This window comes from Spinacia oleracea, chromosome 4 (assembly GCF_020520425.1).
Source record: "Spinacia oleracea cultivar Varoflay chromosome 4, BTI_SOV_V1, whole genome shotgun sequence".
Taxonomy (NCBI): Eukaryota; Viridiplantae; Streptophyta; class Magnoliopsida; order Caryophyllales; family Amaranthaceae; genus Spinacia; species Spinacia oleracea.
Window position 1 is genome coordinate 178,419,027 of NC_079490.1, and position 14,753 is coordinate 178,433,779.

Genomic DNA, 14,753 nt, shown 5'->3' on the forward strand with positions numbered 1-14,753 from the left:
CTGTCTTGGCTTCCTCGACCATTGCCACCATGTCCTTGTCCTGCGCCAAGATCTTCTTAAGCAGCTCGGCCTTGTCAGATCTCAACGCAGCCACCTCCTTCGCTTGAAGGTCTATGGTCGTCTGCATCTGCAGGCGGACCTCTTCAATGGACTTGAACGCATAGTCACCATGGTGGGTGGACTCAGCCACCTGAGCTTTGAGCTCCTCAGCAGTGCGGGCCTTCCAGCTCTTGCAGAATTCCATGCGGCAGAACAACTGCAGAAGAAGCTACATATTAGTAAATGACTCTAAAAGGGAAGACAAGTACAAGCAAGTTGGAAATAGACTTACGTCGAGAAGAGTGGCCTGGATCGCACCAAACTGGGCGTCAGTCTTGCGGCCAGGAAGAGAAGCAACATACTCAGCGGGGACGGCCTTAAAAACCTTGCGGCATATAGCCACCCTATCCTTTGACGAATAGTGTGGAGTAGCAGGTACGTTCTCATCCTCGGCAGCAGCTGCATCCTTCCCTTTGTCTTTGGCTATAGGAAAAACAATGGCCTTAGGATGACGCGGAGAGTAAGAAGAACTGCCAGAGGAGGCTCGATACGTCTGAACGACGTTCGAATAATACTTACCGCCCGAAGACCTAGCTCGGCGGGCCACCTCCGCCGGTATCTGAGAGCGGACGTCGGCCGGGATTCCCGAAAGAGGGTCCTCCACCAAGTCCACCACCAGAGACGGCTTGTCCACGCCCATCTCTTCGTCATCAGGGCATCCCCCCTCAGCAACCTTCGACTCGTCTTTCTTCACGAGACGGCGAGGTAGAGGTTTTGGCTTCTTGAAGGTACTCGGAGTCTCCGAGCCAGCCGGCACAGCTCTCTTCTTCAGCTGGGACAGAGTCGTCCCCTTCTTCTTCCCTGACGCCCTAGCCGCGTCCTTAGCTTGCTAAAAAAGAAAGGACAGTCAAATATTAGGCCTCGTCATCTATCGCAAGTCACTCACCATGTAGTGGCTCGTCATTTAAAAGGACGCCCGTCTTCAAAATGACGAGGCGTACCTCATCGATCACAAGCCACTCACAAGATAGTGGCTCGTCATTAAAAAGGACGCCCATCTTAAAAATGACGAGGCGTACCTTATCAATCGCAAGACACTCACAAGATAGTGGCTCGTCATTAAAAAGGACGCCCGTCTTAAAAATGACGAGGCGTACCTTATCAATCACAAGTCACTCACAAATAGTGGCTCGTCATTAAAAAGGACGCCCGTCTTAAAAATGACGAGGCGTACCTTATCAATCACAAGTCACTCACAAGATAGTGGCTCGTCATTAAAAAGGACGCCCGTCTTAAAAATGACGAGGCGTACCTTATCAATCACAAGTCACTCACAAGATAGTGGCTCGTCATTAAAAAGGATGCCCGTCTTAAAAATGACGAGGCGTACCTTATCAATCACAAGTCACTCACAAATAGTGGCTCGTCATTAAAAAGGACGCCCGTCTTAAAAATGACGAGGCGTACCCTATCAATCACAAGTCACTCACAAGATAGTGGCTCGTCATTAAAAAGGACGCCCGTCTTAAAAATGACGAGGCGAACCTTATCAATCACAAGTCACTCAATAAATAGTGGCTCGCCATTAAAAAGGACGCCCGTCTTAAAAATGACGAGGCGTACCTTATCAAGGGCAAGTCAATCGCAGAAAAGTGGCTCGTCATTAAAAAGGACGCCCGTCCCAAAAATGACGAGGCGTACCCTATCAATCACGAGTCACTTGAAAAAACGCTAACTAAGGGGCCCGTCAATAAAAAGTGACGAGGCCTACCTTAGCAAACACGGGTCAGATATCAGGATATCGGCTCGTCACTAAAAAGACGTCCACTATAGACGCTGGACGGGAGAAGTTTAACTTGCAAAAAAGAAAAAAAACGACAACCTAAGAGAATACTCACCTTCTCCTCCAACTCGGCCTTGGCTTTCTGCATCTTGGCCTCATAGATGTCCGCCATCCAATCGGTCATATCGCCCTTCCCAATATCCGCCGCCGATAGCTTGCTCATTCCTTCCTCTGTGAACAAAAGAAATCCAAAGTTAGAAAAAATGAATAGACCAACGCAGAACGGCACATAAATTGGCATACAACCTCGAGTCATGGAATATCCTAAGCCTACGGCCGCTAGAAAGGCCTCGTTCCGAAACTGGCTAATGTGCGGCAACCACTCAGCCGGCACATGGAAACTCTTATCCACTGTTAAGTGGTAAGTGTTGGCCCTGAACAGGACCATTATCTGATCCCACTCTTCGGCAGTAAGGGGGGGAAGGGGCTAGTCACGATCCATGAAGTTGGCGTCACAGTTCCAACGGCTCATTCTCTCATACATCTCCTGGTCGTCAGTATAAAACACGACCCACCTCTTCCTCCACATATGCCACTTGCTGAGCTTGCCGACCACTGTCTGGTAGGTACCACGGCTGCTCAGATTAAACCACCCTTTGGCGGCACTGGGGGAACGAGAGAGGGAGACCAGATGCAGAAAGGCGTTGAAGGACGGCTCCACGTCGTTCAATGCACATTTGGCAATGTAGCCAAAGATATCCGCCCATGAGTTGGGGGTCAGCTGGGCCACCCCAATATTGAAACCATCTAACACCTCCACAACGAAGGGGTGTGGAGGGAATCTCATGCCGAGTTTGATTGACGCAGCATACACAGGGAATTCTCCCTCGGCAAGCAGGCTGACGGTCGAGTCCAGACCGGCCGGCACGCGCATTTGGTACCCTTCCCCCACGCAGAGGTCATCCCTCATCTTGGCTCCGTGCCTGTCTAGCCACCGCATCCAGCCCACGTCTGGGTGAATCTCTGACGGAAGCAATTGGGCCTCCTCCCGTCCTCTGGGCCTAATAAGCTGGGGAGCAGCTTCTTGTTCCTCGGCGGCCGATGACAATGGAGCGACGCTTGGCTCCCCCACTGCCTGGCTCGCTGTACCCTCCGACGAGCTTTCCGCCTGCTCCCCCGCCTCGACGTACTCGTCGATCTCTTGAAAGAGTTCGGCAAATTCTTCGTCGACTGCCGAGGCGGTGGAAGAATATCTCTCCCTAGGAGGTGTCGATGCTTCTTCCCGCAAGCGCAGGCGCGTCGGATCTGCCGTTTGCTTGGTTCTAGCCATGCCTTCTGCATAGTGAACGAAGCACGGCTTAGGGGTGACCAACAATGAAGAAAAAGACGCGATTGGACGTCCGCCCCGACAAAAGATGAACGGCGGAAAAATCTTAAATAAAACCTTTAAACCCTTACCTAGTACTAAGAGGTCGGCCGCTAACAAAGGGAAAAATGACGAGAGGATAACAAAAACAAGAAAGGCGAAAACTAACCTTGAAAGATCTGCAAAGTACTTGGTGAAGAACAGGATGAGTTTCGCGAAGAACGAGATGAGTTTCGCGAAGAACGGGATGAGTGTGACGAGGAAAAGGATGAGTCTCCTGGTGGCCGGAAATCGCCTGATGGTGGTAGGAACACGCCGGAAATCGCCTATGAAAGCTCTGTGAAAATGAAATGTAAAAAATGAAATTTACCCCCCCTCACCTCTATATATAGGGAGTGGCAAAATGGAGAAAGGTGACACGTGTCACCATCTCAACACCTGACCCAAAGATGAAGATGCAAAACAAGAGTCAAGAAGCGATACCCGGAATGTGTTTCCAGAAATGCCCTTCTTGAGGGGCAAATGTTGTGGGCAAAATTACCGTGCCTTCGTGTACCAATAAGGACGTGACACATGGCACGTATTGCGCCCCCTAAAGCAGAAATCATACGAAGTCTACTCCGAGGCATGGGTATTAATCTAGGTATCTACAGTGTATGTATTTAAGTGTGTATAAATGTATGTATAAAACCTATACCTGGAAAGGGGCTTAATTAGTATGTATCCCAAGTGAATGACTAAGCACAATAGGCCCAAACAGCCCACTATTGCCAAAAGAGGCCAGAGAATTGTAAGGAGAAAGGACACGTGTCCTCCTCCCATTCCCCAGCCAATCATGTAAGGGGAATATAATTAGGTCATTCCCCCAAAAACCTAGTACTATAAATATTCCCACTTCCCTAGAAAAAAGGGACACAATCAATACATTCTAGAGCAATTACTGCTCTGCCTTCTCTCTACTTTCTCTCTCTATAAAAATACAATCTTGTTTAATCTGTAAAAGTTACCAAGAAACCTCCCAGGTATCTCACCGGAAAAACCCCACAACAAGGGTGGAAGAGCGAACATCTATAGTAGGAGGAAGGCATGAGTGGCGTTTAGGCCAAATTATTCTGCAATTTTCCACCTCCACTCCACCTTAACTACAAATTTTACTATACACTTTATCGTGTATACAGATCAATGTACATATAATATGCAAATTCATTTTACAAAATGTTTAATTTCATTCAATATGCAAATTAGTTCTGCATAATGTCCAGTCGCATCGATCAATTTTTTTTCCTAGTACATTCAAATTGATTTTATTGCAATATGTAAATACGTCTCACGCATTACTAAAATATTTGATAACATACTTAACAACCATTTGACTATTATTAACTATCACCCCTATCCAATTAACCAGATCAATCTCCTAATCATCCATCAACGCATGAACTAACTTGATCTGGCTAATCAAATCTCAATCAAACAGAAGAAGAAAGATTTCATTTCAATAATGTGATTTTATTACTTGTAAAGTTGTAATTACCCTAATCTTGCCCTAATCTTCTCCATTAGGATGAAATGACATGAAGCAAATAAAGTAGAGGCCCAGCCCCACCATAGCCATAAACATACGCACTTGTTCCCTCTCACGGGTTCCTCGCAGTCTACAGACTACAGTTTTCCACAGTATAGTAATAATAATTGGCACCTCACTCAATCACTCTTCTTTTCTACGCTTTTCTTTTTCTTCAATTCTTCATTTCATTTACCTTTCAACTTACTCTTCTACCAAAGGTAGTTTCACCCACTTTTTTTGGGATGTTTGGTCATTTTTTGATTGACCCATTTGACTAATCTTTGATCTAGTTTAATCATTTTTTTCTGGGTTTGGTTGATTAGGTTTGTGGAAGAACAACTGAGCTGTTGATCTAAATGGGTGTAACAAGGGAAATCAGAAAGTTATCAGATTTTCAAGGTAGGCTAAAACCCTTGTTTTTGTTTTCAATTAATTTTTGTGGGTTTTTTTGTTGATTTTTTATGGTAGTGTAGTTTTTGATTTTGGGTGAAATTTTTTATCTGGGTTTTTGGTTCAGAATTTGATCAACAATGGAGGGTTTCAATGCGTTGGCTTTGGGTTGGTGGCGGTTTCTTGCTCCCTTGTTAAAGAGAGAGAACTTGGATTCTGAACTTAGATATTGCATTTTATTTTGTGAAACTTTATTTCGTTTCTAGTATTGATTTGTATGATTTGATTGAATTGTTCATTGTAATTTGCTAATTAAAGTTCAGTGCAACAACGTTTAGTTAAATAGTGATTATTAGGGCGTTAGGGTATTTGTAGGGAGTAATTGACAATGTGGACTGATCAATGATTTTTTAGTAATTAAGGATTTAGATGAAGTCGCCGAGTAAGAAAAGGAAGGGAGTAGAGGAGCTATTGAATGGTGGGAAGTACTCTTCGTCGATAGCAATATATAGGTCTCATGTATCTTTAGAAGATTACTCGAGGCTACGAAAAAGGGGCAAGGAAAATGTAGCTAGAGATGATGGTAGATTGTCTGAAAGTAGGGTGAGTGGAGTCGTCACTGCTCCACCTTGCGGTAGCTTACCTTCTGGCTCACCTGCAAGAGGTCTCAAAAGAAAGATAGGATGTATTGATGCAGCTACAAGAACAGGACGAAAGAAGAAGATTGAGCAAGATTATAATTTGGGTGCTACGATTGGAAAAGGAAAATTCGGGTCTGTAAGAATGTGCTGGAGCAAAGCAAGTGGTGAGGTGTTTGCTTGTAAAACTTTATCCAAGGGGGAAGAACCTGTGCATCGAGAGGTGGAGATTATGCAACATCTGTCTGGACATGTGGGAATTGTCACACTCAAAGCAGTTTACGAGGATGCTGAATCTTTCCATCTTGTGATGGAATTTTGCCCAGGGGGAAGGTTGCTTGACCAAATGGCAAGAGAAAGGCAGTATTCTGAACAGCAGGCTGCTAAGATATTAAAGGAACTTGTTATGGTTATCAAATACTGCCATGATATGGGTGTTGTTCATCGTGATATAAAGCCAGAGAATGTTCTTCTTACATCCTCAGGGGGGTTGAAACTTGCAGATTTTGGCCTCGCAGTTAGGATTGTTAATGGTAAGTGGTTTGTAAACTATTATGCTTGACGCTTCTTTTGACAGTGTACCATGTCAAGTCTTCTTTAGCACAATGTAATCATTTTATAGTTACGAATAGTATTTATGAGCAGGAGGTACATCATATTTTAGCATCACTTTCAGCTGGCATGACTTATGCTTTTGAATATCAAGTTCAAGGTCATGATGGGCACAGAACAGTTGGATACTTGGATGAGCTTTCACATAATTCCATGTTGTTGTACCTCGAAGAGGTGAAAAGTCTAGATTGTTTTCCTGTGTCGTTGTATGTTTTTTGTGGTATTGGTCAGTTATCTGTTGTTCCCATACTGCTTTTGTAATTGAGCTTATATTCTCCAGCTCAAACCATTCTTTTCTAGTCTCCCTACTGAGCAAGGTCACTACTCTCAAGAGTTTTCATGCACGTACACACACACACACACTAAGAGAGGGGAGGGGGCTAGATAGGGATAGAGAGAAGAGAAAAGGATATGCTATATAGATTTATTTACTCCCTGATGCCTTCCTTCAGGTCAGAGCCTGTCTGGTGTGGTTGGAACTCCAGCTTATGTTGCTCCTGAAATTCTGGCGGGTGAATATTCAGAAAAAGTTGACATCTGGAGTGCTGGTGTGCTTCTTCATGCTCTGCTGCTTGGTGTTTTACCATTTCAAGGAAGCTCTTTGGAGGCTTGTTTCGAGTCCATCAAGAGTGTGGAACTTAATTTTGATAGTGGCTTATGGATATCAGTTTCACAACCTGCCAAGGATTTAATTGGTCGTATGCTAACAAGAGATGTTTCAACAAGACTATCTGCTGATGACGTACTAAGTAAGTTCCAGTTATTCTTATTGGCCTTTCCACAACACAGTCTTGAACCCTTTTTTGCTTTTTATTTCATAGGGATGCCTCTTGCATGCGAATTGGACTTGCCAGCTTTTGCTTCTTCTAGAATTTGTCATGTCATTGTTGTTTTTAAACATTTAGTAATTTCCCTACTATTCACACGTCTCTTGATTATTAATTTTGCTCCAAAGGCTTCTAGGTGCCAAATACTTTATAATCTTGATTTTTGATGCAAAAATAATGACCATCTTTGAGAATAAGAATTACTTAGAATATCTTACTTTTTGAGAGACGGTGGGTTTCTCATTTTCTTTCCAGTTTAGTTTGCAAGTTTGAGGGTAGATCTTTTTAGGTCGTATGTGTACAACAAATTAATCAGTGGAAAACAGCTATTTGATTTCCGTCCCCTCACCTGGATCATTTTATTTTATCTCTTTGCGTTTCCTTTCCGTTTTTGTGTTTGTTCCACATAGTTTATGACTGAGAAACATGTGAAGATACCTGGGGAATCCTATGTTATTTGGTTGTGTTGTATTGTATCATTAACAATGCCCTGAAGATCTGTAAAGGTGGAAATGTGGAACATTCTAAGTTTAATTTTTGGAGAAAAGATAAAATTTTCAAAGTTAGTTAAATGTTTCAATGTCCATTAATGTGGTTATAGTTCAAGCTTGTAAAAAGCAAGTTAACAAGCTGTGTTTGCAGTGGAGATGGACCAAATGGTGACACCATCTGAGAGCTGAATTGGAGACAACTAATTTTTTTTTGAAGAGTTAATTTTGATGCTTATGCAATGGTTGCGTACACCCGACCCCCCCTTACCCTGCTTTTTGCGGGAGCCTCTTTGAGGCAATGGGGTAATGATAATGAATGATAAGTTTTGATGCTTACGCAATGGATTTATAACCCCCATCAGGTTATGACTATTAGGATTGGGATTTGGATGTGATGTGCTGAAACTTTTGGGATATATGATTTGGGTAAAGCCTAAGTTGAGGAGATGGTGCAGCTTGATGATGCTTAAGGTACTTTACTGTTGCACACTCTTGGTTTTCTGTGGAGAAGAATTGATGATGATGGTGCTGGTAATTAGGGACAAACTGAGGATGGATATTGTTCCCTGTAGTTGTTCTGGCTGTGCTGTTTAGTTTCCGTTATTCGTTTGTTCAGATATAATGCCTGCTAACCAGAATAGTTGTTGCAGGTCAAATGATCCAGACTAGAGTTGATGTTGATAGTGAGAGCACTAACCAGCAGGCTCTGTAAGATATAACACATCCTCTCATTTTTCATGGCAGCAGGCCTGCAGAAGGGGTGAGGGAAATAAATTTGGGGTTAGGGCATGCTTGGAATGTGAAAAAACTTGAAGGGGGTACCAGGATTTTGTGGTGGTGGTTAGTAATTGTTGGAAAAGAGATGAGAAAGATAAGGTTACGTGAATATCCCCAAATGAGCGCAACAATACTCCTCTCTTTAGTCTTCCCTCCAATAGGGTAAATATAGATTACCATTACCTCCAAATAGGGGTACTAGTTTCCCACCAATATATCTTCCTTCCTGCACCAATAAGTGGTCGTTTGGTTGAACACAGGAAGTAATACTTCCTTGTAAGTTATTTTTTTCCCATGGGAAGTTCCACTTACGGACTTACCTAGAGGAAACTTCCTTCCCCCCAGTTATTAGCAAGTTGCTGATGTAGGGTATAACTACTGAAGGTTAAAGCTCATTTTTTGTTTGTATATGTTTGTATTTTGTTTCTTCCCTTCCCTTCCCATCCCTTTCTTCTTTTTTACTTTTTATTTACTTGAGATTTTGACGGAGTCTGTTTTGTTTGAGGGTAGGACGAGCCTTTATCAACTTACTAGGTGATATTTCTTGTGTGTGTTGATATTATGGTGGTCTAAAACAAATATCTTATTGTGGCAGAACATCCGTGGCTTTTGTTCTACGCTGATCCACCATTGAAGACACTGACCTCTAAATCAACACCGAGCAAAAGTAGGAGAATGACTTTACGTGACATGACTGTAGAAAGGACTGAATCAGGGAATAAATCAGTTGGTTCTCAAAGAGCTGACTCAGACATTGACTCGTCGACAAGTAGTTCATCCAAGTTAGAAGAGGACAGTGGATTAGTGGATGCTCTAGCAGTTGCAGTTTCCTGCATGAATATCACTGAAACAAAGAGAATTAGATTATTCAACCCAACAAGTTCTATTTCACATGAGTGTTCCTCTAATATAAAAGCTAATCTCTGTACAGCTTTCTGAAGTAGTGCTTCTGTAACTGTTTTAAGCTGCCGGGGTTAATAATAACTTAACCAAGGTAATGTTTACCGGCCCAGAGCAAGCTTAAATCAGAACTTAGATTACAGTTACGACATTAATATATTCTTGACCTGTTAAAATGTTTTTATGAATCGATAAGAAGGTTCTGATCTTTCTGGTAAGGTGTGCATATTTTCTTATGTGAGTTAGCTAAATTTCTGTAAACAATGGGATGTGATAAGTTACTATCTTTATTTGGGTGCATCTTTTGATCTTGATTCTTTTGTGCAATACTTCCATTTTGTATCATTTTTACAGCTGCTATTATCCGTAGATTGATTGAAGGCAAAGCGCTTGAAAAGAGCCATAAGATTTTCGCCATCCAGGTGCCACTTTACTTGCTTATTTTCTATATTAATATTTCCTGAGTATTTAGATGTAGCGTAGACCAATACGTGGTGTCTGAATAGACCTTGCAATCCCTAACACGACAGGAGGGAGGCTTTACCAGCGATATAATTACCCCATACCCACCTTTAAAAAAAAAAAAAAAAAAATTGGAAACATGGCCCACCTTTAAATAAATGTGTAAAAGTGTTGCTAACTTGGTATATACTGCCATTGGTGATATAAGTATTGTCATTGTTGTATATATACTGTCATTGTTGTATTAAAATACTGTCACAATCACCCAAAAAAAGGAAATTATGTATACAACTGTAATGAAATATAAAAAGTAAAGAGACCGCTTAAATGAATGGATAAAAGTGTTGCATATTAAATGAATGAGCAAAAGTATGTATACAAGTGTTATATAAGTATTGTCATCGTTTGCATAAATACTGTCATTGTTGTATTAAAATACTGTCATTGTTGCCCATACGTAATACTTTGTTTGACTTTTCAACTCTTGAGCGGAAATTACAATTTTACCCCGGGTATGGGGTAATTGTGTCGCTGGTTACCAGAGATATAGCCTCCCTCAACACGACAGTAGTCACTACTCACTAGTAGACCTGGTTATCAGGCGGGTCGGGTCAGGGTCGGTGCGGGTCAAAAGAGGGTCGGGTATTGAAAGGATCATTTATAGCGGGTCGATAATGGGCGGGTCAAAAGCGAGTCGTGGGTCGATAGCGGGTCATTAGTGGGCGGGTCAATAAACGAACAATGAAAAATGAAAAACAAAAGAGCCATGTGAAAGTACAAGTGAATACGAGTTATACACGTAATTTTTTGTATCATGACTATTTTAATTTTCAAAATAATTATAGTATAAGTTTGACCCTATAATGACCCTGTCCAATAAAAGCCCTATTAACTTGACCGTAACCCTATATCCATTAGACTACCTTGTCCAATAACCAAGTCTACTCACTAGTCAGTCAGTGGTAACTAGTAAGACACGAACACGATGTGATAACCTGAAATTGATACAAAACCAAACACGTATTCGAAATCCATTTTGCCAGCTCTGTCTGAATAAACAGTTATTCCATCTGTCTACCCTGTTGAGTGTTCGACCCCTAGTGAGCACATAACTGTAAAAATGGTGTCGTTTATTTATATTTCACCATATATTATGATTAATTATGGGGCAAACATGCACATAATAACCAACGAACTTTAGTTATTTTTTAATATCCAGATCATGCGAATATTCCAATAATAATCATTAATCAAATAACAATATCATTATTAAAACAATTACTTATTTTCGGATGCTCCAATAATCAAAAGCCATCGGAGTAATAAATTGATTCGTATTAACGTGGCATGACACGATGCTTGTAAAAGTTCATTAATTAATCGCAATTTAGAATCTCAATTAATTGTCTAATTGCAGATTAGCTGATATACTCCATGTTCCTGATCCGCGGCATCGGGAAAATGACTTTAGAAAAAAAGCCGTACTTAACGCATAAGATACCTGCTTTTAACATAAGGGATTGAACATGCGACCTAACAGATAGTAAGTAAACACTTGACCATTACGGTCAAGGCAACGACCTTCATCAGAAAAATGATTGTCATTACAAATTTTATTCATACAGGAGTGTTACCTCTTTTATCTTTGCTGATGCACAAATTGCTCATCATCATTTCTACCATAGCCATAAGGCGAAACAAGGCTTGAAATGCAGGTACTGATCATTCCACGGTAATCTGGCAAACCGCGAATTTCAACACTCCTACCTCTTTTCTCCCTCAAATTATACCAAAAAACACACGATTCCTCGTCTCTTCTTAGCAAAATCTCCTTACCATTTTCGGAATAAGCAATGGGAGCAATCTTTAAAGACCGAGCAACATCCATATCTGACATACTCAATAATTTCATCCAAGAGTTTTTAACACCATATTTCTTCATCACCCATACATCAACATCACCCAAATTTCCTCCAAAATTCTTAGTCACCAAACATAAACATCCATCCAAATCCCTTAAGTCTACCACCGTATCTAGTTTCTCGTGGCGTATAGGACCACTTTTGACATAATCAGGCATGGGCACCTCACCCCATTGTTTACTACAAACATCGAAACTCGATATTTGATGTTCATTCATGGAAGTACACCAAAACATCCAATCAAGTAGATGATTGTTTATAAGGGGGCCATTTCTAGTAGATGTTATTGTAGCATAATTACATACCTTTTCCTCCAAAAATTTCCAAGAATTAGCTCTTAAACTATATACCATAACTTCCCTAGCATTATGAACAGAGCCATCATAACAATCATACACAAAATTCACAATCCTGACAACTTTATAATCATCAGCTATATAATCATATCCAAACCCATAAATCACTTTCAAAAAATTTCTAGGTACCTGCAATTTCGGAATCCTTCTGTACTGTAGCGTAGATGGGTTGACTAAACAAACATCAGAACGCGAAGTTTTAGCGTTGCAGATGCAGAGAAGCAAACCATTACAAGAACCAGCAATACCGGAGAAACTTAAACCCCCGTCGAAGAAGCTGAGTTCCATGGCGTTAACAGGAGATTCAAAGCAGACCGAGTAAAGGGAGTGATCATGGTTACTGGAGAAGATTAGGAGTTGATTTGAGGAGGAGAGAAATTTATTACGGCGAAGATGAAAATTGATGAAATGAGAGCTGGTGATTATGGTAAGCCATGACTTGGAAACAGTTTTCGAGCGAAGAAGACACTTGACAGGCAAGCGTGCAAGAATGTCGAAGATAATGTCAATGGGTAAGGCCGCCATTGCTGGATTTTGTCTGCTCAACTCCTCCATGAATGAATGAAGAATGAGCTACAAGGTTTGCTATCTTCAAGTCTTAAAGTAATGGCCTTTGACTTATAAGGTGAGAAACCATGAAAATATGAAAAATACTTTGTACTACTTTACCTAAAGATTTAACAACTTATATATCCAACCATCCTCTCAATTCTTAACATTGAAAGTATTGGTTATTGTTTTTGACCAGGAAAGTCTTTAAGTATTGTTACTAGAAGCTAGCATTTTATAAGATGAATTGCATCTCATGATAAACGGGTCTTTAACTCTGATGATAAACGGGTCTTTAACTCTGTGTACGATATGTTACAAGTTCGAATCTGCGTACCATGATAAAGACTAAAGCGAGCTAGATCTGTACATAGTATTATATAGATAACAAGTTCGAATATTCTCTCCTCCATTTACATTTGTAATGCAAGAGTCATTAATTAAATGTTTAATATATGGAGAATGGAGAAGCCTATTATTAATGTAAATTAGTCCTCTATTACATTTTGGTTAGATTGACTAGCCTTTTAACCCTTTCTTTAATGACATATCCATTATTCAGTGGTTGCGCGCAACTTGCAAAAATAATAATTAAATAAAATGTACTTATTCTTTATGGGAACATTATTACGTTACCCTCAACCAAGGCAACTGTTTATGCCAAATTTCGTATGGACGACCTTTGGTTGGGACATAGACGACTAGATAGAATAATTATGCAAATGACAGGAAATAAATGACAGAAAATAAAGAGAGACGAGACAAGAGATGGTGACGCGGAAAACCCGAAAGGGATAAAAACCGCGGGTGGCAATGAGTCCACCAATCCACTATGTTGCCGGCATAAAAAGCCCAGTTAAACACGAGTACATCGTTTATTTGCGTGTATGTAAATATACTAGTAACTCATAATAAAGCATGAGCACGAAAAGGTATTTGGGAGTAGTGATAAATGGATCGGGGACGATTATATAAAGTATTCTGATTAGCACGGTGTTAGCTTTTTGGTGAAGTATAATGGATCTTAGGGAAAGGCTTTTAGCTTTGGATGATATTAAATAATAACGTCTAGGGATTAGTGATGATGGCATTAGGTAGTTTTGCCTTGGGGATAAGTTACGGAGAAGAGGTAGATAACAAGTAGTAGTGGACTTAGTGGAATGTCTCGGTGGAGTTAAGGAAGAAGTAAAACATCTTGTAATTCTTTAGGTGCCATGGTTACGAGGAGAGTATGTAATAAGAAGTATAGGTTTCACTGTGGGTCTTGGCCATAGGTTTTTTCTGCCCCCCTGAAGTCTTCTTGGTGAGGCTATTTATACAGAAGTGTAGGTCAGATAAATGTGTTGGCAACTGCCTCCATGATCTTTTCAACTGCCTCCATGATCTCCTCAAATAATTCCTTGATATTCTCTAACTGCTTTGACCTTGACTCAGCCACAACGACTCCCTAAAAGTAGGAGTTAACTGGTACGATCTGATTCACGTTGACCCGTTCATGCCGTCGACCTCACGTCATACAAAACGACCCATAACAATAGCCCCCATTTTCCTAATTGTAGCAAGCCGGAAGTTAGGAAAATAATCTTCAAAGCTTGTCACCATCTTCGTTTGTTATCGACGCTAATCTGTCACTGTCTTCGGCCTGTCCGTCATCTTTCGTACTTAACCTTGTTCAATGACGTCGCCGCCTGGTGTCATCCACGATTTCTGACAGCACTCGATGTCATCATGCGTATATTGGTGTCTTCATATCGACGTTGGTGTCCTCAGCTTAATTAGATGTAAACCTGTCATCTTGTGAAAGAATTGTTTCTCTTAACGAGCGTAAGACAATAGGATGTAGTTCTTAAAAACCTGTGCGAAAACATGTTGAGACATAACGTTAGTTAGGTATCTAGCGTCATGGCCAACTTTTGTATCTTCGTCCGTAGTTTGATGTTTGCGGGCGTCACGGCCAACTGTTGTACCTTAGTATGTCATTTGACGTTTACAGGCGTCATGGCCAACTGTTGTATCTTAGTACGTCGTCTGATGTTAACAGGCGTCATGGCCAACTGTTGTATCTTAGTCTGTT

At 41.1% G+C, this 14,753-nt stretch overlaps 2 protein-coding genes across 3 annotated transcripts; one reads left to right on the forward strand and one right to left on the reverse strand.

Annotated features, from left to right (window-relative positions):
• The first annotated feature begins 4,802 nt into the window (after positions 1 to 4,802).
• Positions 4,803 to 9,704, forward strand: LOC110791096 (serine/threonine-protein kinase PEPKR2). Of its 2 annotated transcripts, none has more exons than XM_021995851.2 (5): positions 4,803 to 4,973; positions 5,079 to 5,154; positions 5,568 to 6,316; positions 6,848 to 7,144; positions 9,086 to 9,704. In XM_021995851.2, exons 3-5 carry the CDS (start codon positions 5,575 to 5,577, stop codon positions 9,427 to 9,429), a joined length of 1,383 nt encoding a protein of 460 aa, XP_021851543.1. In that variant the 5' UTR covers positions 4,803 to 4,973; positions 5,079 to 5,154; positions 5,568 to 5,574; the 3' UTR covers positions 9,430 to 9,704. The 2 variants fall into 2 exon arrangements, with proteins under 2 accessions (XP_021851543.1, XP_021851542.1); XM_021995850.2 differs by having other exon boundaries at positions 4,804 to 4,973; positions 5,273 to 6,316.
• Positions 9,705 to 11,393: 1,689 nt separating this feature from the next.
• LOC110791081 (F-box protein CPR1-like) lies at positions 11,394 to 12,953 on the reverse strand. The gene has a single exon (XM_021995840.2). It carries the CDS (start codon positions 12,683 to 12,685, stop codon positions 11,492 to 11,494), a length of 1,194 nt encoding a protein of 397 aa, XP_021851532.2. The 5' UTR covers positions 12,686 to 12,953; the 3' UTR covers positions 11,394 to 11,491.
• Between the last annotated feature and the right edge of the window lie 1,800 nt (positions 12,954 to 14,753).